This window comes from Neopelma chrysocephalum, unplaced genomic scaffold (genome assembly GCF_003984885.1).
Source record: "Neopelma chrysocephalum unplaced genomic scaffold, ASM398488v2 Primary Assembly neopelma1_25, whole genome shotgun sequence".
Lineage (NCBI taxonomy): Eukaryota > Metazoa > Chordata > Aves > Passeriformes > Pipridae > Neopelma > Neopelma chrysocephalum.
The window spans coordinates 3,473,900-3,499,734 of NW_020897694.1; the positions used below are offsets into that span (position 1 = coordinate 3,473,900).

Here is a 25,835-nt window from a genome sequence, read left to right on the forward strand (position 1 = left end):
AAGACTGTAGAACAGGTCAGTGCAAATGCTCCCTTTCAGTACATTTTACTGAGGACTAGACAGTATAACGCATCCCCACGTTTAATTATGGCATTATAAAAAGGAGGGTTGAGTGGATGCTCTAGTCCTGGGTAGGTCAAAATAAATCTAGATTATAACTGATAAATATATATTTATCCTGTCTTAAAAATCTCCAGGATAGGAGATTTTAACCTTTTTAATCCTTTAACTTACATGGGTAGCCTGCTTCAGTACCTAGAGATCTTTATAGCAAAGCTCTTCCTCATATATAACCTAAATACCCCTCCCAAAAAATTAAACAACAAAAAAAAGCAATCATCATCCTATTTATAACAATTTAATATACGCAAAGACTTCTATTATATTTCACCCCGTCCTTGTTCATTTAAACACACACATATTCTAAACAAACACTACTTTCACCTTCAGGCAATGTTCTGCAAACCTCTATTTTCTGCTGTTATTCACCACTTTTTTGATTTTGAATTTTTCCAGATCTTTCTTTAAAATATGCCTATAAACTACGTACGGTGGATGTATCACTAATTAGAGTGTTCTGCAACTCTGGCCAAAATTCAATTAAACAACTTTTCTCCCTCTGGAAACCACAGCACAGGAGAAAAGTAGTATGTAAAAAGAAAAAAGGCCATGAAAAGGACAGTCTGTATTAGTCGCACAGACATTAGGAGATACTCTTTGTTCCAGAAGAACAAAATACAATTAGTAGCATTCCAGCTAAAACACTGCTGAATGGAATAATTAACTCTTGTCTCTTATTTAAGACACTTCTCTTTTGTCTTCCCTAGCTGGACATAAAACTATTGATAAATACAGTCCAAGTTCAGATTTCCAATGAATATATATCAGATTTACGGTAACTCCATCTGCAGAACATTTCTTCTTTTTAGTAACAAGAATGTGGCTGGAACATGCAATGGGATTTTGTTAAAACTTGTCTACTATTGTTGTTTACCTTATCTGTATTTTCTGCTGACTCAGTAAGAGGGGATACAATCATACAACAATGATTTAAAATGAGAAAGAGAGAAGATGTATTTATTTTAATTGTCTCCTCTATATAACTGAATAAACACACATACTCTCATAAATGTTTTTTTAAACTCCAATTCTGTGAAACTTAATTAAAAGAAACCTGTAAGTACACCATACAAGGACATTTTCAGGCATAAAATAAGAGGCAGGAATAGACTCTCTAGTCCCGTTAAGCCAGTCTCCTTGATATTAAGTAACCATCCAATATATGTATATGTGCCCTAAAATATTACAAAAGTAAGCACAAGTAGAGAACATCCATTTACCACCTAGGGAAATACATAAAGCCTGAAACAATGAAAACTCTCTATTTTCTGATTTCCTTGTTTCAAAAGTTGTTGATCTTTCTATGCCCCCACTTTTCTTCCAATTTATAGAAAGAATCTGAAAAGAAGAAATGTTAGCTGAAGATAATGATTTTGACATAGAAGGACCTCATCTTACTGAGAACTGCAAATCCTTCTCTTGCTCTTCTAGTGGGAATAAAGTGAAAAGATAACTTATGGATTCTAAGCCTTCCAAGAACAAACTGCAGTACAATAACCATGCTCAGCCCGAGGAAAGACAGTGTCAAAACAGAGAGTACAGAAAGGATGTAATGAGATTTCCACTAGTGACAGGGGAGGGATATTCTGCTTTGTTGCATTTGAAGTAAAGCACAAAGAGATGAGCACCAACAGCTACAGCACCCAAATATTAGAATCTCAGATACGAGACTTATGGTAATAGACTGGTGATCTTGAAGTGCATGGTATGCATTAATTTGCAAATAAGGTCATCAAAGAAAACTCCTCTGAAATTTATGAATACTTTCACTGGTGCAGTCTCAAATTTTTATGACGTTAGTAATGATGTATCTAAACCGATTCAACAGTGAAACTTCCAAAGAAAAAAAAATACAGGTCAAAAATATGTATAATTTTCAACCACTGAATTAATTTGCAATTATAAAATTAGTAGGAATAATGCAGGGGAGAAATGAAATTACCTGAAAAATGTAGTATAACACACCAAATGACACATAGATGAAGTTGTGCTGAATGGTTGCAATCCCTTTTTTGAGTCACAGTGACATGTTTCGTGTGTGTGTATAGATGAAGAAAGCTCTTTCTGCATGTTTTGAAAGTCAGTTATAGAAATTTTATCCCTAATTTATGGCTAAATACATTAATTACATGTGGGATATGCTATTCACAAAATTTCACTGCTACCAGATACATGATGGCAATAATCTGCCAGATGCTGAAATGCGCACCTGATTAAAAACCTGGTTTGGCAGAACAAAACTCCAGTTGAAATGCAGGATAATGGGCAATAATATGCAGCAATATTAGAATAAGGTAATCTGATGCAAACTGTATTCACTGTCACTTGAGTAGCGAGAATATTTGCAACACTTTTCTAATTTGTATCAATGAAGGCAGGTAAGTAGTGAAGCATTCGGTTAATCTATCCCTTCTCCATTAGGCTGCCATTTCACTTCCTTTTCTGACTTCTTTTAGGACAAACATCTGCTTCCTCAAACTTCTCCTTCTCATCTGGATAGCCTTGCTTGAAAACAAAAGCTGCTTGTATACTTAAGAGAGCACTACAGAGTGAAGCTGTGATTGTGAACATTCTAACAAGGAAGCACCAAACTGGACTCTGCCTCGAAGCAGTCACACAGCATCGATCACAAATCTAGACTTGCTATTAAAATAACTGAGATCTAAAGTATGAACTTAAATTGACTGGTAGACTAGAGACGGCCTAAAAAGAGAATTTAAAACCTGAAAGATATTCAACATAACTGTAGCAGAGAGAAAAGAAAATCATTAATACTCTGAGTAAATAAAAGTTGGCAGATATAAGAGTTTTTATTTTTCCTAAATCCATCATATAATTTGCTCAATATATTATACAGCAAAAGATATGTCATAGATTACTGGGTATTAACATGAGAAAGGTTATGACAATCATCTGCACAGCAAAAACAACTGATCTGTATTCCTCTCTCTAGTTCATTAACTTAGGTTAAAAGGGATAATATTATTCTGATCTCTCAAAAAAGGGCATTACAGAACATTTGCATAGCCTAGCTCAGCCCAGATAAGGAAGTCTTGCAAAAGTGTTACCTAGATCATCTTTAAAGGAGTGTTTGAGATCAAGGCACTTAGAACATCTGAAATTTTTATGAGTACTCCTCTGACTAAAAGTGAAATATACCAATTTAAAAGTTTAATACCAATAGAAGTTTCAGTATCACCATTCACAAGGAATCCATAAAAAGGATGAGACCAAAAATAATTCTGCTAATTCTCTTACATTTAGAAGTAGTTTCACTGAACAAATTATTCACAGCAGAAAAGCAGCAAAGAAGCACTGTCAGTGCCTTAAATGTCATATTGAACTTGTTATATGCACTAGAGTGGACATCAAGCAAAGCTAAATATAGTCTTATTCTTCATAAAAGTCTGCAGTTCTACATACATTTTTAATCTTAAATTAAAAATCCCATTATTAGAATAAGGCCAAAATCAAATATCTTCAGCTTGTTGATAACAAATTTGGTAGACCAGAAACAGTTACAGAATAGGTAAGTTAGTTTTTGACCTATGCTAGTCTTCATCTAGGATCATATATGTGCTTGCATAAAGCACAGATACAAAACCAAAAAAAAAGGAGAGAAAAATTTATAGAAAAGAACAAACAAAAGCAGAAAACACAAACCCTCGTTTTGTGTGGGATTCACCTAAACATTTTGAAAATTTAGAGTTCTAGAAACAGGTACAGACAGACTAAGAAAAGGAAAGAGACTCTCAACACAATTAAGTTGCTCTTGTAGCTTTCCTGGCTAACAATTAATCAGACGAAAGTGAAGAATGGGTACTGTGTGCAAGTCAAGAGCAAGTTAGCATCTTACCTGACCAATGCTAGGGGTAAGCGAGTTGGAAGGGATCATAATGCTGGACATAAACACTCTTAGGTGGCATCAGAACAAGAAGTGCAGTCTGACAGCCATTCACATTCTGGGCACAAAGAGAATGTGATAGGAGGTGTTCTATCCAGAGAGAAAAACCTATGGGAGGAAGGAATGTTGAACAAACCATTCCACAGGTTGTGTCAGCGCCTGGGGACTCCCAGCTTCCACCAGTTTCTCAGTAAAGGCCATCACCAGTTCAGAAAATTTTGAAAAGAAATATTTCTCCACAATCTTCTTTTTCCATTACCTCATTAAGCTGATGTATTCATAAAAGAACCCATCATCCCCAACAGCATGGTGATGATGTCAGACAGCAGAAATTTGCTTTATGAACTTTGTGCACTTACCAGTCTAGACTGCTTCTAACTCAGTTACTAACAGAATGGATTTTAATTATCTTATGGACTCAAGCAAGATTATGGCAAGAAAAATCAATGGATAGTTCAGAGAAAATCTTGCTAAAAATTTTTGAAAATTTCTACTCTGCTGCAGGTGGATAATGGAGGATACTCTATTTCTAGGATCATTCTTGTTTAGAAATGGAGACTATAAATGTTCAAGTCACTACAGACTTATTATGTGAATGTGTTCAGTGGGCAAACACAAGAGTTAACAGTATTTGTAGAGATTTTGTAACACCGTAATATTTATTCCTAGGACTTGCATGCAGGACTGCATGAGTTGTGATTCAAATGTATTTTTGTTGTGACGATGAAGAAAGAACTATTTTATTTTCAAATTATATTTAGTATCATTTTTTTTCATGAAGATACATTAGAGTCCTTTTATACTATTAATCTATATCCCAGATTAAAACAGTGCTGTTCTACAGGGAAGACTGGTGGGCAATATTGTTCCTGGAGGAAACCCTCACAATTATGCTGAAGAGTTTCCTTTTACCTTCCTCCGAGGAGATGCATTTTTGTTTGTTAGTTGTTTGGAGGTTTTTGTTTGTTGTTTGGGGTTTTTTAATTATTTTTTGTTTATTCTATTTTATCCATGCTATTGTTAATGAGGCAACAGTATATGCGGAAATGGCTCTTCTATGTGATGTATGTGTGAACAGCAAGCAAATGTGTTGAAAGAAAGATGCAATGTACAGTGATAGAGCAAAAACTCAACAAAGCTGTTGAATTTGGAGATACTTAATCCCTTGAAGTTTTTTGATAAAGACATGAAAGTGTAGATTTATGCTAAAACAAGAAAACACAGACAGGAAAAAAAAAGAACAAAAGGAAAAGAAATTAAAAATTCCTGGGAAAATCTAACAAAGGCAATAGTTTATGAGTAACTACAGAAAAGTCCATAACTCTGTATTTTTTACTGATTGTAAGGTAAACACATGCAGGATTCACTAAGAAAAGTATAAAATGTACATCTTGTTGTTTAACTCCCTTATAGATATTATTGTTTATGGTTTATGGTATAATTTTCAGCTTTGGATACCTCTTAAAAAAATACAGAATATTGCTGTTATTCTTAAACCATACCAAACAAAACACTTATTCTGTTGTTTAAATTTTAAAAAGTGAATAATACATGCTACTACTTCAGGTGAAATAAACACCTAACTTGACAGATGTATTCAAAACTATAATTCTTGTAAGACTTTTTAAAGTAGGGTGATCTCAAACTGTCCAAACTAGTGATAGGGTTTAAAGTATCAGCAACAGAAGTGAAAAAAGAGAGAGGTAAACAAAACAAATCTATCTAAAACCATTCTATCAAAAGAGTAGCAAGCATATGGAACAAGCTGCTTAGTAAGACAGCTGATTCAGACAGCATAAGTAAGCTTAAGAGACAGCTAGATATTTTTATGCAGAAAGTGGCTTGGAAATCACAGTAAGAGAATATAAGGTTGAGATAACCAAAATGGGACACGCTTATTTTAACAAAAGACTTACTTTATAGTTTGGGGTTTTCTTCTGCTTTCTTTCCATTAAGGCCATTCCATAAGCAATTCATTAATTAAGACATTAATTATATCTAATTTGCATTACCTTTCTCATTTGTGTAAATGTTTAAAATCACTAGAAGACAAAACTTGCTATTTGTATATATATTTTTTAAAAATCCCTACTTCTCTGTTACTGAGAGAAGCACAATTGCTGTAGTGGTAGCAATACATTTTTTTATCTTAATGTGACCTTTTAATTTTTGAGCTGTCTAGGCTAGAGTTGCTCAAAGCTATAGTTAAAATACTGGTACAACTAGCATTCTTATTACTGCCATGGGTAGAATTGGACCTGTGACAATAGTGTTTGGAATTACATGAAGAGCATGTCAAATTTAAACTAATTTTTGAAATGGGATTGTCAAATGAAGATCCTGAATTCACAATTAACACAGATAATTTTTCAAAAATGTCTGAAGATTTAATAATTATCATTGTTCTAATAGCAGAAGCTAAAGTATTTTAAATATTTTTAAGCAACAACAATCAAGCCTGGAACTTGGCTACAAAATAGTGAATTCCTACCCTGCACACAACCCAAAATGATGACAGAACCATAACTTCTGATATTGCTTCTGGTGTTGTTGAAGACAATTGTTTCTAGCAAGCTTTCCATCTCCTTTTCGCAGAAAACAATTTTTTGCTAAAGAAAAATTAAGTTCTTTTTCCATCTTAATCACACATATCATTTTTCTTACCCTCCTTCAACTTGGCTTATGACTAGAGAAGCAATTTTGTTTATCCTCTTTCAAAAGAGAAAAGTTACATTGGGCTAAGAACCCTAATCATCCTAAACATGACAAGTAATCGTGAGCACCACATAGCTCCACATTTGTCACTGCAATGACCTGAAATCCCATAAGGTACTCAATGCAGCTTCAGTTTTCATAATATGTCCAAGATTTTATTACAGCACACTTGAGAGGGAAGAGTTCATTCAAGTAAACAAATTGATATTGTTACTATTTGTAATTAAATTCAGGGAGAACCAAAAAAAAAAAAAGAGAAGAAAAAATGTAGTTTATCTCTCTATCCCCATTCTTTTTTTTTCTCAGTAAAAAAATTCACATAAACATCCACTGCTGCAGTTCAGTGGCTGACAGTACTTAATATCCACAGTTCAATACGTGTTTAATAAGAACATGTGGATTCATATAAGCCACAAATACATTGTTTCTTGAGGAATAGGGTTCCTCATCTAGATATAATGATGAAGGCACATCTGCGTTATAGGCAAATTCTTTGCATTATAATGAAACTAAGCAACAGGACTGGTTGGCTTAATATACTGTCTAGATTGCATATATTTTGACCAGATTTGGGTATATTGCTGCTGGACAAACTGCTGTATTATGAACACCAGCCACACAGTCCTTTTCTAAAAAACCACATATTTTTAATTTGAGTAGTAAGTAGTTTCCTGGTAAAACTTTAAAGATTTTAGAGCTCTTTCATGGCTATACTTGATAGATAGAAATCCAGAGGTTTTGTCTTTGTTTCACACAAAACTGAGAGAGTAAGACACACACTCAAATAGCTTCTTTAAAAAAAAATCCTGTATGGCATCTTTATACAGATCAATGTCCAATTATAAGCAGAGAGTTGCTGTGGCAAAAGGTCAGGAAAAAATAATCTTTCCGGCATTTATTACTTGGAAAATAAGGTCACATATGAGGTCAACCTTCAAATACATACAGAATAAATTATACTGCTGCATTCTAAATATCCTACACAGCAAAAATTATACTGCAATCTCAACATAATCAGAAAAATTAAATTGAACATATATTTTCTGGTGACTGTACTACAGACCAGACTCAGCTAGGAGGCAAAAAACCTAGGTCCAATCAATCAACAACTAATAAAAAGCTTATAATATATTTCTGCTTAATTATAAATATAACTTCTTATTAAGGCTGACTGCTTTAATAATCTCTTAACTGTCTCTAACACTGAATCACCTTCCCCACAACAAAGTAAAATAATGGCAAATATACAAAACATTTAAAAATAGTTCAGTGGTGCACTTCTTTACTGCTTACAGCCTAGAAGCAAAACACAAATGCACACAATGCTGGAGTGGTCAGTCTGTCTGATGCTTTAAAAAAAAGAAGTGCCTCTTTTGAAATAAAAGGCCTTCTAATTAGATAAAACACATCTGGAAAAAAAGAATTGGATGCAGTTTGAGAAAATAAACATGCTTGTTTGTTGGAATGAATGCTGGCAGAATGTCCATTGTCCTGATATAACTAGTTTTAGCTCTTTCACAGACACTCATTTTTGGTACCTTCACAGAACGTGAATAAAAGTATATTGAAAATAATATTATACTATTATTTGACACTTCTCACACTATTATTAATTGTGAAATCAACATTACAAATAGGAAAATGCATCCATGAAATGAAAACATCTTCAGATTAATTTTTACTTGTTTGATATCCTCAGCCTTTTTTTTTCCCTCTTCTCCAAACTACATGCGGAATGTAAATGACTGGCATTCTTTTATCTGCTGCAGTCATGTCTAGTTTGAATTTTCAAATCACACTTTGACAGAAGGACTGTATATAATATATCACAGGCAATGCCAGTGGAGATAAAGTATATTCTAATAATTTTTAAAAAGTATTTTTTTTAATCTACTTTGGACACTCGTGGTTTCATTTCATGTTCATTCTGAAAGATACTAAGTGTTCTTTGCTCTGGGCTAGTGACAAGATTTACTGTTTTCTCTGATAGTATTATGGGTGGGTTATTCCACCCTGATAATCCGCAACTGCAATACTAATAGGTTTATAATGACGGTTTAAACTTTACGGTTTTGTAAGCATTGGAGGCTTCACTCACCTTGTTCAAGTGGTTGGCTTTTAGTTGAAGTAGTTTTCATCTTGAGTGCCTCCCTAACAGACATGTCACAGCAGGAGCCTTTGTTAGTGTCTTGGTCACTGTCAGCCTGATCACTGTCCCCGTGCCCGCTGTCCCTCAAGCTGGCTCTTTCTGGATCCTTGAACGTGGAGCTACTGAAATACATATTAAAAAAAAAAAAAGAAAGAAAGAAAAAAGAGAGAGAGAGTTGTATTTATTTGTTCTAAGTTGAGTTGTACTCTCTGGCAAAGCAATTTTGACAAGAATGCAAATGGGGAAGCCGAGAAAGTTATTTAATAGGCCTTACCTTTGAACAAACTGCTGCCTGCTGCCCATGTAATTGGGCTCTGCGGGAAAATTGTCTGTCTGTGAAAGAGAAGGAAAAAAATACGTATAGTTGTACACTGGACAAATCTCCTGCAGAGCAACAAGATTTCCTAGAGGAGAAATGATTAATAATTCAAAAATTCCCTTAATCTTCAGATTTGTACATTTTAATTAAATTGGAAAATGCTGGCATGTAATTATGTGCTCAGAACAATTAAATGATTCCGGTCCACAAATTACCTGCTAAAGTAAACAATGAGGCTCCAATAAGTGGCATTCTCTGTTAGTACCCAGACAGATGACACTGTTTATGTTTTTTCATTAGTTAGATATTAAGACTGATGGTTATTGAAAATGAGAGAAAAAAATACTTTTGCATATTACAAAAGTGAATTATTCAATAATACTAATTTTTAATCATAATTACATCATCTGCTGGGATTCTGAAGCTCTTACTGCTGTAATGAAATTTCATACACTACTATCTTACTCTTGAATTGAGAAAAATAAACAAAAAATCAAGAAAGTTTATAGCTGAATAGCTATAGTGTTTCTTAGATGCTACTGGAAAAATGAAAGTATGAAGATATTTGGATTTTCTCTCTTTAATTTTCATCAGTATTAATAGCTATGTCAGAATAATGAGAGTCACACATGCAAACAAGAACATTAAATTATCATTGTTGACAAGTAGTTTTTAAAAGAATATACTTTCATTAGGTCTGTCACGAGTATATTTTTAGCAGCATGAGCCAAGTAACTGTAGAAGCAGAAGTATTAAAAGCATCCAGACCAACATGGAGTCCTGCCAAAGCGAACTGAATTCCCCTTGTATCATTAGCTGAAGTTCCTTGGGAGAAAGAGAGACTGCATCATTCAGAAAACTCCGTATACTGTACATTCACACATGTCACTTCTTGCAGCTGACCTAGCAACAGAGCTTCTACTGTTTTCTGCATCATTTCATATCACCCCTCTATGCTCCGCAGAAGATCTGAGTTTTGCAACAGCATCCAGCATATCAGTATCAGTAACATGGGCAGCATTCAATTAATGGAGCAGAAGGCCCAAGGTAAGGTTTAATGTCACACAACTGTTTACACAAGCAACTGGTCTCATAGATATTTGGTTTTCCCTGCCACTCCCCCTCCCCACCCCGCCATTGTTTTACCTTTGTTTTGGTTTTAAAAGTAGGAGGTAATCAGAAATATTTGCTACTTCTTGTGTGATTGGAATATTGGAGCTTGGAAAAGAGGCATGAAGTTTCATCCAAAATTTAAGTCATGTTGTTTGCAACAGAACATAAGCAGACACCTTCCACTCTCAAGGGACTCCTGAAACAGATGTGCTTATAGAGAGCTATCTTCCATATAGCATGTATGTCAATGTACACCATACTTTCTTCTTGTTTCTAAAACCCTTTAGTTCAAAAATTAAAATTATAACACATTTTATGTTCACGTCCTGATGAGAAGATCCTGGCTTTAATATTCACAACTGGAATAAAAGTTTATCTTTACATTTATTATGTATCAAGTTAGAAAAACAAACATTGAAAATAGAAAAAAAAAGAATGTATAAAGATAAATATTTCAGCATTCTTATGTATAGTTTCTCAAATGCAGCACATCATATTTTGGAAGCATCTTTAATTCTGCCATTTATTCTTTTTTTCTTACAAATTTTAAGCTAGTATATCTCTTTTGTGTAGCATATATACACACAAATAATCATTATGACACTCACAGAGCCAATACTTATCAACCCAAATAAACCTTTACAACTGCAGAACTCATGTCTATTTTCTACGTCTAATATCACAAATAGAGACATCCAGGAAAACTGACCTTATGCTTTTACTTACATAAGACATCTGTCTCCTCCTAAACACAGCTGCTACTAGAATCAACATTTCCATTTTTCGTGACATTGGCAGTCAAAATATCTGCTATAAACTGCCTTTTCATCAATTCTCTGCCATTAGAAAAGTCACAATTCTGCCCTGGAAATAATTATAGCTTCTCCTTTCTGATGGTGCTAGGAGCTTAGTTATAACCTGGACCATAGTTAGAATTGGTTATGCTTTTTGTCTCTGCTTTTTTCATAGCAAAGAAGCATTTCACACATCCTGGACTAGCCAATACAGAGATTTTAAAAGAGAAGTTATGACCACATCTTAGCTGCTGTCCTAGAAATGGACCTCTTTCTGAGAAATTCTGTATTTACGGTAATCATTAATGATCTTTAACTAGATAATAATTGACCAATTTACTTCATACTGCATTTTGCAACAATACAATGAGTTGGGTACCATGTTACAGCAAGTTCATTACTGCAAAAGAATAAATGTAAATACTTGATAACCATATAGAGACACAGAACTCAGAGCTGAATACTTTTCTTTCTGCTCTAAAAGCATTAGTCCTTCTCCCATGAATTATGAAAATACGATGCTTGTGTTGAACTCTGAGGCACAGGCAGCAAAGGGAGAATTGCTTTGTGTATGTTAATATCTATCAAAAATCATGGTAATAAGCAAACATTTAATTTTAAGGCTAGGCAGTTTGGAAGAATCTTAGAAATGTAAGCATCTGCTTCACAATGGACTAGAGAGAGAGATGAATGCTTAACTCCCTTAATTTATTTTTTTTTTGGTAATCCCAGTTGAAGTCAGAGGTCATATACTTAAAATTTTTACACTTCAATCTATGGAAGTGATATTATACATTTCAGCTCATGCATTAATCATAGCTCTTTACATTGCATAGTTGTAACTCTAAGAAAGGAGTTCTACTTTAAAAATCTATTGACAGCAAAAAACTTCTTTTTCTTCTGGATATACAGCCCTTTCTAGGATAACAGAATGTCTAAGACTCTGTACCTTCAGTTCTAAGGTAGGTTTCAGTTCACTTGCAGAAAACCATCTAAAAGCTAGTCAACTACTCTAAGCTAATCACCCAAGATCCTTCAATGTGCGCTAGAGACATACAAGATAATTCATCACATTTTGGTCATCTAGCTTTGGTACATACTGTTCCTGGAAATTACTTTCACCAATAACCGTAGGGCAATCTAGATGACCAGCAAGATATTCAGTGTAATAGCTAAAGTTAAGTAAGATGCATCATATCAGAAGTGAATTGTATGGAATTACAATCTCCTGAGAAATAAACAAAAATTATGCAAATGCCAGCACCATTAACCTCCTGAAGAACAAAATAAAACAAACTCTACGCTCTCCTTTCCCCTCCCCCCAAAAAATCTCCAGAACAATCCATCTCTGAAAGTCACTGGAGTTAAAGAGTAAAGAAATATTTTCTATCTCTGTGGTTCAAGATTGAGGGCTGGAGTATTCATTAGATCACCAGCTACTAAAACACAAGTTCTACAGCAGTAGGCAATCATACTACGACAAATGTTCTCTAAAACTAAAACAAAAGAAGAAATGTCCACTGCTCCAGGTAGATACCAGAGAATTAATGTTTGTGATGTCAACCTAACTGTTCAAAGCTACCCTAAAGGAGTGGAAGGAGTGGCCCTGTTTTTATGGCTCATTTTCAGAGATTAGTGGAACCAGCTCATTTCTGCTGAGAGCATGCTGTTAAACCATTCAACAGATAATCTTTTTTGACAGTTGCTACAACAGATCTTTACAAATACTTTCTTCCATCTATCTGTTCTAATATGTGACTTTAGAGTAAATATGAAATTTTAGGAACACTGTTGTTAGTGTGATGTTGCAGAAAAATACCGGAGGATTTCTGTACACACATTTAATATAGCTTTCTCAGAAAGATGAAGCTCTTTAAAAAAAGTAATTTTAGAAGAGGTCAGAATGCATATGGACCTTTCAAAACCCGCCAAAATTTAAAAGAAAAGAGGGTTACTACCTTTCATAAAATATTGATTTTGTTACCTTTTTCATCAGTGAGTTGAGGAGAAGAAAAATAAAACATCAGGCAAATTAAATCTCTGCAAAATACACATTTCATAGAATCATAAAATGGGTTGGGTTGAAAGGGACCTTAAATATTATCTAGTTCTATCCCCTCTATCATGATCTGGGACACTTTCCACTACTCAGGTTGCTTGGATTTCAAGAATCCTACTATTACTCAGTAAGACAACAGTAGAGAACTTCACAAGGCTTCTGTTTTCAAGAATTACTGAAAAAAAAAGCACTGTCTATTAAAAATTAGAGGTTCCTAGCTATTTTTCTGCTTTTTTTTTCCTTTTCAATAAAAGTCTTTGTTGCATCACAATTCTGAGGATTTCTACCAGTCTTTGGTGTATTCACTACTGTTTGAATAAAATTATAGAAAAATAAGAGAAAGTGTGTTTAATTCAACAGGTCTCTCTAATAAAATAAAAATATCTTAAAATCTTAAAAAAATGGCTACAATAAGAAGAACAGAGGAAGTGAGAGAGAGAAAGAAAGGGGCAGAGAGAGAAATGCAGTTTTTAAGTATTCTTGACAAATTATGTCCAGAAATAATTGCCATATAAGAGAAAGATGTACTCTAAAATATAAAAAACCCCTACTTAGACATTAATCAGATTTATGAATATTAGACTACTGGAATATTCGTATTTTTTCCTCATAATTACAAGAAGTATCACATTTTCAGAAATTATTCAATGCCACTCCATTTTATGTAAGTGTTCATACCTGGAACTATAGCAAAACAAAAAGTCTTTGCTGATTCTAACTTCTTTTTAATTAAACATTAAATGCAAAAATGAAATTAAACATTTCTCCCCCTTATCAGACTGCCACTTAATATCTAACTCAGGCATCTTCTGTGTCTTTTCTTGAAAAGCTTAATTCCAAGTATTCATCCCCCTCACTCCCAAGAAACAAAGATCCTATATAATGGCAATGTCTTCTGAAGACAAAAGAATTGTATTCTGCCAAATCTAGTTTTGAATGAGCAGACAATTGTCTTCATTTTGTTAGGAACAGTGTGGATTCAACATAGTACAATTTTTCACAAAGGCTCCTCAGTATAAGAGTGCCAGTTGGTGGGTATACTTAGCCTGAAGTAGTAGGTTTTGGTTCAACAAGACTTACTTCATTAAGAAAATTCATTAGCCCATTAACAAAATAAACAAACAAACAAAAAAAATCTGGGCATAAAGGTTTCATAAGTTACTCTTCCTTTTTCAAGGACAGAATTAAGTAGGCTTTTTTAACAAATATTGTCCTACTATGTGCTCTCCACTCTCATTCTTTTGAAAATGCTTTTGAGATATAATTTATACAACATGTACATATTTGGGAAGTTTCACACTTGATGTAAAATGTGTATTTGGGTGTTAAAAGGCCTACAGTGTGTTTATGTGAATTTCTGACATATGCAGCATTCTTCAAAAGCACATTAAAAACACAGGGCAATAAAAACGGTAAAATGCATAAGGCAATATCATTCACCAGGCTGCTGTACTCTTTATTGAAGAGTGTTGGTTGGCAGTTTGTGTTTTCTCTCTTTCTTGAATGGGAAAAACAAAACTGTAGGAGAAAGAGGTCCTGAGATCTTTGGTCAATTGCAGAGTGACTTCTGAAAAGTGAAGCTCTGGGGACAGACACTACTATCCTTTCCTGTAAGCAAAGGAATGCAGATTCTCCCAGTATAAATGCCTTACCCATGCACTGTTTTCTCTTAGTAAGAAACATATTTTTTACCAGAAGAAATTATTGTTGATTTATTGTTTAAGCTGTCACACTAGGGTATTGCAGATATTTCAGTTTTTTGTACTACTGGTTTAATGAAAACACTTATTTGTTAAATTTTTACAAGAGTTTATTCCACAATGTACTAAACACAAAAGAAGATAGAAGCCTGGACTGCAGGCATTTAACACAGTGCAAGGATTAGAAATCTCAAGGCCCAGTCAAAATTCTTCTCATCTGATTGATGATTGCACTGAGTCTGAAGACCGAAGAAGCTGAAAAGGTCACTACAGAGAGACATATCTTTAAGTGATCCTGGTAAAAAAAAACAAACTTGAAAAACACTCAAAAGATGAGGTGAGACCAGACCCTGATCAGATTTTTTGACATGAAATAGAAGATTGAAGTATTTCAGGAACAAGTTTGCCTCTTTGTTCTCAGGAAAGTCAGCTCAACAGATGCTTTCAGCTTCTCTACCAGAGCAGGCAGAGGGTATATGTTTGTCGGACTTCTCTCTCTAAGAAAGACGGGATTAGGAAAAAGTGTGGAAGCTGAACCCAAAAATTCCTCCTACTAAAAAGGGAATCAAGAATGTTTTCTGGACAAAACTCAGTTTGCTCTTTTTTTCACAATGGTTTCAGGTTTCCAAGCTTCATTTTATTTTATGCTGGAGAAACATGAAATGTAATGAAATTAGCATGGTCTCGGAAGAGAATGTGGAAAGTTGTCAAATGGGAGTAGGAAAAAAGAATTGTAATATGAGCTTTTAAGTTGAACTACTTTTTGGAGAAGATGCAAGATGAGAACATATGAAGAGGTGCCAAACATCACACTGCATAAAGAGTTCAAGCTAAAAGTACAATAGCTCTATCACAGCATCAATAAATAAACATAATGAAATTCATGACACATTATTGCATTGTTCTGCACTGCTGCTATTCATTTAAAAATTATGAACACATTTAAAAGAATTCGCAACTTGTCAAATGCCTGTGAGCAGTGCAGTTAGACTGGTGCCTTATGAGGCATTTGTAAAGGTCTTATAAGAGAGCTTCTTTCAGCTTATACCAAAGTAAAGATGGCAGTGTGGGAAAACAGAACAATAACTACTTCACCTGAATCTGCTAGTACAATGGCATCCAATATATTTACACTGCTCACCAACAATATGTACTTACTGAAGCTACTCTGTCAATAAAAACCACATTAAGAATCTTTTGAAAGAGCTTCCCTGTCAATTAGGCTGTAGATGCATTCTATCGCTTCAGTTTTCCTGTCAATTTAATATACTGGATCATATTAACAGTACTGGCTTGTCAATAAGGCAAATCCGAATCCTATTAATAGAGTTACAGTGCCAATATAATCGGCTTCCCATTTATCGAGCTCCCCAGTATTTGGGAAAACTGTAAAATGGGATTATAAGGTTAGGTTACATACATCTGACTCTATATTACAAAAATATTTCAGGAATTGTACCCTGTTGTGTAAAGAAATACATGTAATCACTTTTTTCCATTACAAAAACTTCAGATGACAGAGTAGTATAATTGTTTGCTATTGCTGAGAAAGCATTAAATCATCCTCATTTATCACATTGTTTCCTGCTTTCTCTATGTAACACTGCCATTTCATAAGACAGTCTACTTGTGTGCCACACATACAGAACTTCTAAGAGATGTAGGCACTTCACTCTACCTGCACAAGATAATACCTCCTCCAGAAAATAAAAGGAAAGAGATAAAACACATTTAAGGAACTAAATATAAAGCACTCCACAGTTTCAATGTGTATTTAGCCCTTGCACTGTGCTGAATAATCTTGGTGGAATTGAAATATGTAAGTATAATTCTAGTGTAACAGAAACACCTGGAAATAATTAATAAGAGGTAGTAGTTCATGCATTAAAAAAATAGTAGAAGTTCAGCAAACCTTCTACTTAATAGAAGCCTTAATGAAGTTGAACATTAGTTGCTTTTAACCACATTCAATATTAAGTAACTACTTTGACTGGATTAGCAGAATATACAATAGACCGTCAAACCTGATTATATTTAAAAAAAAAAAAGTAATTTCATTAAAATATACTGGATATTCTCTTATCAAATTAACTGTCTAGGTCTAACTTGAAAATATGGATTTAAAAAACATGGTTCAAAATGACAGTTAAAGGTCAATGAATCAAGCTGCCCATTATATTTTCTGGTAGCAGATGGGTGCAATGAAACCTAATGATTGAATTTGAAACGCTTTAATGCACCTATTATCTATGACTCCCACCATGTTGAGTCTACCTTAGTATTCCTAACAGACACTATGTTTACTGCATAACAGATTCAACTACAATCAGCTAACTAGAATGAAATCTGCACTTGTCACAATATCCAGCTTATTCTAAGAATAATCACACCATAAACTCAAAATTGACGATACATGTTGGAGTGTGTCTTTCAGAGCATGTGTGGTTGTTTAAGGTTTTTCTTTTTATATTTCATGTTAAATATGAAGTCTTGAAATTAAGATATCAAAATTTAAGGGAAACTTTAAAAAACACTGCCTTGAAGTTTAAAGAGATGACCAAAGTATTTGTTATAATTTCAAAAATGTTTTTCTCTTCTTGTGTTTAGACCCCCTTTCTGCGTGAAAACAACCTTATCTTTTCTGACTTTCCTTCTCTTTTTTTTTCTTTCACATAGATTCTACAGTGCAATTCGATCTCCTGGCATTTTATTTTTAATTTTGAGACACATCTGAAAGCTCTTACTCAGCAGGAATTCCCAGTGAAGCCAGTAAGTGTTGTAAAATTTGTCCTATTCTTACCACAGCTATTTTCCTGTTTCTAAGAGCAACATAACACAAATGTTTTCTGAACAGATAAAAGCATATAAACATTGCAGTACTAGATGGTGGAGAAGGAGAACAAATTATGGCCTTTTAACACTGTCAGACTGTTTTGTACTTATCATATTTACTAAGGAGAAAACAGAGACACTGGATATTTTAAATCCGTTAACTTTGTGTTAACATCTATCCACTATGTTTACCCTTTTCTGTCCAACCCATACTGTCACTAAAGGCAACAATAAAACTCCCACGAGCCATGACCTAAGGTCCAGTGAAATCAATGGATGTTTTCAATTTGGTTTCAATAGCTCTTGGATCAGCGTGCTTACTTCAATTTCAGGCTAAGCGAGTCTTTACATAGCATGCTACATTCCCCCAGATACATGTGTTTATGCTGAAGAAAGTTGCATTTAAACTGCCATTATAATGGCAGTGAGAGGCAAAAGTGATTAGCTGAGTAGCAAACACTTTATGAGGCACAAAATTCTAGGTCTGTGTTTCTTCCCCACAGAGTGAAAGAAATTAGCAAGAATGCTAGAGCAGGACTTGGTTTTGAAACCACACTGCCTGCACAGAAAACACACACAAGGAGGAACACCGAAGCTTTCTTCCTAGGTGACGATCAGAAGAGGGGTAAATCTAGATCATCTCCTTTCCTTTAAAACTGCCACCTTATCTCCTTTCTCTTTCTAAAATCCTTCTCCAAAAAAGCAATTATTCCTTTAAATTCCCTGGGAATTAGGAAGAAAATCAGAGATGCTAAAACTTAAATTATAATTTTCTGTCTAATTTCTTATTTAGGTCATGCAATTCTTTATTTCAACTTTTTGTTAAAAATACACAAGGTATTCTATAAACATTTTGCGATGGGCTACAAAGCCCTACTTTCACACAAATACCTTCACAGAATTATTTCCTCTAAGCACTAGAATAAAAAATGCACCACTAAATATGCTGCAAAAATAATGGCTGAATTTGTGACAGAATAGTAGATCATCAAACTTTACAGACTCACGTGGCCATGCAAGGAGATTTTCAACTGTAAAACGGTGATGAGTTGATTTATTATTTGTGACATAAGATAAATAATTTAGGCTTGCACAAATTTAGCATGTGGTTCTGTCCCTAAATATATTTTAAAGCCATAACAGTCATGTGTCTACAATGAGGTGCCTCATAAAATGGAAAGTTTGATTGAATACACCATTACAGCTTGAGCATAGTAGCAGTGGTCAAGTAGACTTGGATAGAAAAAAATAAGGCCTTTCTGCTACAGGGCTTTGTATATCCATCCACAACTCTGTCACTTCAATGTTAATCTACCGCAGTGTGTTACCATAGGACTCTTAAGTTCATGCAGAACAAGCAAAACAAAAAATAGTAACCCCTCTTGATAGGATCACCTCAACTAGGACACAACACCCACTTGTCTAGGGATTTCTACAGGTAACCTCTAATTTAATAGGTATTTAAAGGCTTACTTGGACCTGTAAATTCTTAAAAGAGTGGTAAAAAATGTTCTGGATTTCCCTTCTCATTACAGCTTGCCATATCAAGATTCTGAAATCAGATTTTGCTGTAAAATGAAGAAGATCCACATCAGATATGGTCTCTGCAAAGATTTCAAGACTAGGTAAAGTCATCTTTCTGTTCCAAACCAGTGTTGGTTTGTCAATATCTAGGACACTACTGCACGTTTCACGAGGAATAGAGTTGTAGAATATGAATGATAATATTTGACTGAGGGGTTATTTAGAATACAGAGATTAAAATATGGATTTCCTCTCTATCTAATTAGCAGGATGCTCACCCAGCATGTGAGCACTTTTTTTCAAAGTGGAATGCATTGAACAACAACTGAAGGAAGTTTTGTTGGCTTTTTTTTTTTTTCAAATTTTATTTATGATCTTTCAAAGAAAATAGTTTATCCAACCTTCTCTAACATCCACATCACAAAAGTCTCCAAGTTGGCATTCAGAAGTGTGTGTATGTGAAAGCCTCTTTCAGAATGGGAAAAGTAATGAAAACATGAAAGGTACAGTGCAAGAAATTCCAAACCAAAACTCAGAATCACAGAAGCACAGAAGCACAGAATATGCTGAGTTGGAAGGGACTCACAAGGATCATCAACTCCAACTCCTGGCCCTCCAGAGGACCATTCCCAAGACTCGCACCATGTGCCCAAAAATATCATCCAAATGCTTCTTGAACTCTGTCAGGCTTGGTGCTGTGACCACTTCCCTGGGGAGCCTGTTCCAGTGCCCAACCACCCTCTGGATGAAGAACCTTTTTCTAATATCCAAACTAAATCTCCCCTGACACAACTTCAGGCCATTTCCTGGGGTTCCTGTCACTGGTCACTGCAGAGAAGAGATCAGTGTCTGCCCCTTCTTTTCCTCTCACGAGGAAGCTGCAGACTGCAATGAGGTCTACCCTCAGTCTCCTCTTCTCCAGTAAAACTCATGAAAAAGGGAAAAGAAATAACTTATTAAGATTGTTCACACTGCTTATCCTGAATAATCAAACCAGATCATATGTAACACAGACTAATGCTGCTCCCTGCAGGTGGATCAAGAGCCCACATGAAGCCACACCAACTTCCAACTTCACTGGAATTCAACATGGAGTTAGGTGCTTAGCTTCAGAGAGTTATCCCCAGGAGCACAGCCTTTACATGTAATTCTTTTACACATATGCCCTCAAAACTTTTTTTCAGGTAGAAAAATCCATTAGAAGAAGAATAAAATTATTTCCATGGGAAGTTGTTCATTTGTATCATTTCAGGGCCATCTGTTTCATGCCATTGTGATATTGGTGATAAAACAAAAGCTATAAAATACTAAGGGCCTACCATAGTCTTGGGTTCACATGCAACTTTTTTAATGTCCTGATAAATTCCTAAGAATTATTAAACTTGGGTTTGTTTGGTGGTTTTGGTTAAATCTTCTGAGGCACAAAGTAATAAAATACAGAATACCTTTCTAAAATATACCCTTCTAAGATCAACAGAAAATTCATCCACTTTCCATGAAAACAGAACTAGTGCCTTACTCATAGGATGCTGTGTATCACACTTCAGCACAGAGACTTTACAAGGCAGTGGCATAGCATTCTATTCCTAGAGGTATATAGCAGCATTGCTGCTTTAACTTTAACCACAGGATAATAAGCAGCAGCAATATAATGATAATCCAAGCTACCAGTAACCTTACAAATGTGCAAGGAATAGACTGGCAGGAATTAATCTGCCATTTTCACACATCTGCCCAAGGGAAGTATTGTAATTGCAAAAATTTACTCTTAGACTGCTGAGACTCATAGTAATTATGTTTCTTTTTTAATAGAAATAGCCACAGGTAGTAACAAATTGGGTTCTGAGATGGGGAACTGGGCATGCATTCTAACCCAAATTACTATGTAATTGTCTTTATTATAAAACACTATAGAAAAACCAGAACTTAAATCGGAACAAAACCTTTTGCTTAAATTAAGTCTTCTCCCATGGCTATTCAACATGTATACCTATTTCTTCATTCATTGGTATCAGTAAGACCACTATGACTTCAAGTAATTTATCTTTGTCTAAATATCTTTTCCAATGCTTACCAAAATTCCAGAAGCTTACATTTGCTTAATAAAAACAGTTTCCTCTTGCTTTACTTTCATTTGTGTATAAAGCACGCTAACAAGTAGGTTGAAATCTGGAAATCCAGATACTCATTCGTAAAGTTCCTTTGCCAGTATCAGGGGATGAAGTAAAGATTATGTGTGGTCTACACAGACTTTAAATGAACTGCAATTAAATTTTTCTTCAAACTTCTGGAAGCCTGTTTCAAGCAAATGAGCCCAGGAAAGTACTTAAAATGGGTTATTTCAGGCTTGAAGAATTATTATTTTGTTACCACCACATTGTTGCAGTGATGAGAGGAATACTTTTGGGAAAGATCATATATATGGTGGCCAATGGATATATAATAAACTAAATAATCCAGTTACTTCTGCCCCTTGCAATACTATTGCCTGTTAGACCTGAAAAGAAACTACACATGGTTTAAACAGACAAAACACTTTTGCAGATGTAGACAAAATGAAGACTATATATTGTAAGAAATAATAACCTCTTTTTCACCCAGTGGCTACAAAGCTGACTGATACATTTCTTGCCTTGAAGCTACAAGATGCAAATTATCATGTCCTTTTCAATACCTAATGCAGTCCATTGAATCAGTTAAGTCCTGTTTATTTTTACAGGTTGCGTGACTTATACCTCCTTTTAATCATCACTCTCAATCCTGAAGTCTCATAGCAGGATTCCATCACAAAGCAGAAAATAAGATTCATCCTTACCTATGCTCTTGCCTCAGAAAAAAAAAAATGACATCATTTTCTCTAAACTTGATGCGTTCTAGACAATATATACAAAAAAATTAGATACACATTGCGCATTAATAATGCTTTTTATCCACCTAGGTAGTTATTTTGATTCCATTTTGCTCTCTTTTCTGTGTATCTCCACTTATGCATTCATACAGACAATTATATCATCTGGCCTATAGCCTAGAAATCTAAACTCTAAATTCCACTATATTCTTACTCGGATTTGATCCACTGAAATGACGAAGAGATCAGAAAAGAACACACTTGCTACTTTACAGCTGTGGTTGGATAATCTTGCACATGATCATCAAAGCAGGATTGTTTTTATGATCTTCAAATCTGCATATCAAATTACGCAAGTCTATGCGAAAAAGCAAGACATCAGGACTATCTCATAGAATACGAGAAAATATAGTTGGAGGTTAAGTGAAACGAACAGCTCTTGCAGCTTTGCAGTGTTCTTAAGGCAAAGGAGAGAAGCAACAGGGAGCAGTTCAGGTAACACACACTAACAGATTCTGCAGAATTTTGCACATGCTTATGCACATCAGCAACCCCCCCCTCCTGTAAGCAAGCTATTTATTTCGGTGGTTCTACACTGACTTAAATTTAAATGCTCATTGATTAAGTGGTTAAGGATCATGCCCTGAAAGAAATCATATTAATTTAATTTTACATATATATGTATATTTCCATGGGCCTTGAAATTACTTATGCACTGATTAAGGATATGATCCTCTTTTTTTCTACATCTGTGCAAAAAGAGTATCTTTGACTCTGTTGGTAGTAGCTTAAGTGTTGAATATGAAGTACAGTGTTAAAACAATGTTCTTTTCTTTGTCACCATTAAAATTTTATAGAATTAAAATATTTTCATTAAGAATTAATGAGCATTTGTTTAGCCCATTTCAGCTCACCTTTTTTTTTAACTGAGTTGTAGCTAAACAATCATAAGTGGTTGCTTAGCAATCAGTAAAGAGCAAGACAGAAATATAGTAAATGTCAGTAAAGAAACTGACGTTCTGTGTTTGAATCATGGCATTCATTAAAAACAACAGAATAACACCAACAACTTTAAAACAAAATTCTCTTAATAAAGGAATACATATAGTTGTCTTTAGGAAAAATTTATGCACTTAGAAGCTACAAATTGTGATTCACATGTCTGCCTCTACAGAAAAAATCCTCTTATTAAAAATACATTAAAATCCTTCAAATTTTCATGAAACCATTATTTACCTTTTGTTTTAATTCAACTGTCAAGTGTGCTTCCAATGATTTTAAAAACAGTATATATCTACAAAGCAAGCAAGAGTTTGCAGCTTTGAAGACTTGCAATTGATTTTTAATGCACCAGCTTTCAAACACTACAAAGGCTGCTCTCTGCTGATAAAGACAGTAAACAAGAAATTGTCCTTTAAATGTTCCCTTTAATGTTTTTCTTTAATTAAAAATCAATCAAAAAACATTGCCACATAAAAAAAAAAATCAAAATTAAGACATTAAAAAATGTTTTAGGTTTTTGACACACAATGCATTCAAACTAGAATGGAAACTTATGATGTTACTTTTGTTTACTTGTATTAGTTTAGACTTTCTTTGCACTGTAAACATTGTTAATCAAAAACTAAAAACACATAAAAGTAGTTTATCACTAAACTTAGCTATTTTTACTGAATGAAAATATTAAAAATATGATGAAATAAAACTAAAAATGATAAAAGTACTAAAGTAAAATGCTTTTTTAATACCTTTGGATTGTTTTAATATATTACTTTCCTCTAATCAGAACAAAGTTTGTTTATGTAGATTAGTTACATCTACAGTTTCATTTATCTAACCTATATTTACTCTTTGATCACAAAGCTTGTTAACTTAAATGGTCTTTTATTGTTATGATTTGTTTTCCCATAATTATGCGATTTAACTGCCTGATTTTTTTTAATAAATATGTGCAAATGCACCAATCACATTCAACAGTGTTATGCTGGATGCTCAATGAACTGTAGGACCCATTTCAATACAATAAAACTTCTTGGAAGTGTTCCAGGGCAAGGACTGCAAAATAGGAGTAATCATAGTGTCACTAGAACTAGTACAGGTAAATATACGCATGTCGTACACATATCTGAAGCTAATTTTGCATGTCTTTACTGAAAGAACTTACAATGCATCTATCAGAGGTCCTACTCACACAGCTGAAATTATGCATTTGTATCTCATAACAAGACTTTTCCCTTACCCTTTTGAGTCCTCCTTTGGCATGCCATGGAGACTGCAGCACAATGACACCCAGCAGGAAACAGGATGAGATTAAAAACTTTTCTATTATGGATTAAAGTATTTTATGAACGTGAGAAACTCTGATCTGATATATATACCACAAAGCCAGTAGAAAGGTCCATGGCTAAAATAAAATACTGTTAATTTCAAGGATTTCACTTGTCTAGATACCCCCTCACTGCACCAAAGTGAGATACAAATTGATCTCTATGCTTTCCCTCTGTATAAATAACACTAATAATTGGCTGAAACTATGCAATTTTATCTTATATGCAGAGGGACTCCTCAATTTTGAGGACACATCACACAATAAAAAAAGGGAAATACCTTCTCATCTCAAGCACATGAGATGAACTGATCTGCTATCCTTTCTATACAGGTAATACCACTACCTAGTGAAAGCAAATCAGTAGGAGATGGCTCTTGTGTGACCTTAATAATCAGGAATTGTATCAGCAGCCTTTGGGATTTAGCTAGAAAATATATGACTGCTCAAGGAAGTTATTTAAAGCACTGTCTAATATCCTAATTAACAGGGGCATTTATAAGAATTCACTTGTTCTTGAATGTAGTACTTAATACTGAGTATTTTATCTAAAATGCTTAATAATTCACTTTTTTTTCTTTCTCATAGGATTTACAGTAATTAATCCAGAGTCTTCTTCTGATTAAAAAAAATGTCTACAGCAGACTGAAAAACAAAGGTTGCACTAAATAGACTACCAAAAATATACTAATAAGGCTTAGAACATACCATGGCTAAGACTTATGCCAGGCTGTACACTACTACATTTCATCTCATATCAACAAAAGGAGCAACTAGTTAATCTCCTTGATGCCCCCTTAAAAACATAACAAATAAAACACCTAAACTTTTTCCCCAAATCATTTTGCCACTCTCTTCTTAGTACCTTTTTCTATTTCTTTTCATTTTTCTTTTTTTTCCTACTAGGCAAGAACCTGTAGTCCCCTGAGAGTTTTACTTGTTTCTTGTACTTTTGAACCCTTTAGCATTAATTTCACCACTTCTCTTACAGACGAAGTAGAGATACAATTGAAAGCATAAAGCTCTCAGGCTATCTGCTACAAAAATTTGTCCCAACTGCTCTACATTGACCTTTTGACATCAAAGGATTGCTTCTATACTTTTAAAGATAAAAACAGAGCTATGTTTCTGCTCCAGTCAACAAATCATTGTTTACGTTCTCATCACAGAATTTTTTTACCAATTGGAAAATATCAGTACTAGTGTCAAAATGTCTTTTCTTTATACGTGCAGGCACTCCTCTGTCTTGAAGTAGTATCTCAAGATCTCTGCCATGCAACCTATGTTTTCTTCAGAAAACAACAAAAAAAACCAAAATAAAACCAAACCCAAACCATATACATATACTTTTGGTATGTAGAATAAATGCCTTGCATAGCAAAGCCTAAAACCAATTTGATAAGGCATTTTTAACTTTTGTAGAAACAACAAA

At 34.3% G+C, this 25,835-nt stretch overlaps 1 protein-coding gene across 7 annotated transcripts in view; it reads right to left on the reverse strand.

The window, feature by feature from the left end:
• Positions 1-25,835, reverse strand: part of PCDH17 (protocadherin 17) — a 92,957-nt gene that overhangs the window by 55,858 nt on the left and 11,264 nt on the right. For 6 of the 7 annotated variants that reach the window (XM_027674267.1, XM_027674271.1, XM_027674270.1 and 3 more), the window contains 2 exons: positions 9,163-9,221; positions 8,838-9,010 (listed from right to left, as the gene is read on the reverse strand). In XM_027674267.1, the coding sequence (XP_027530068.1) occupies positions 8,838-9,010; positions 9,163-9,221 (232 nt within the window). The remainder of the gene's footprint in view (positions 1-8,837; positions 9,011-9,162; positions 9,222-25,835) is intronic. The other variant, XM_027674269.1, reaches the window with a different exon arrangement.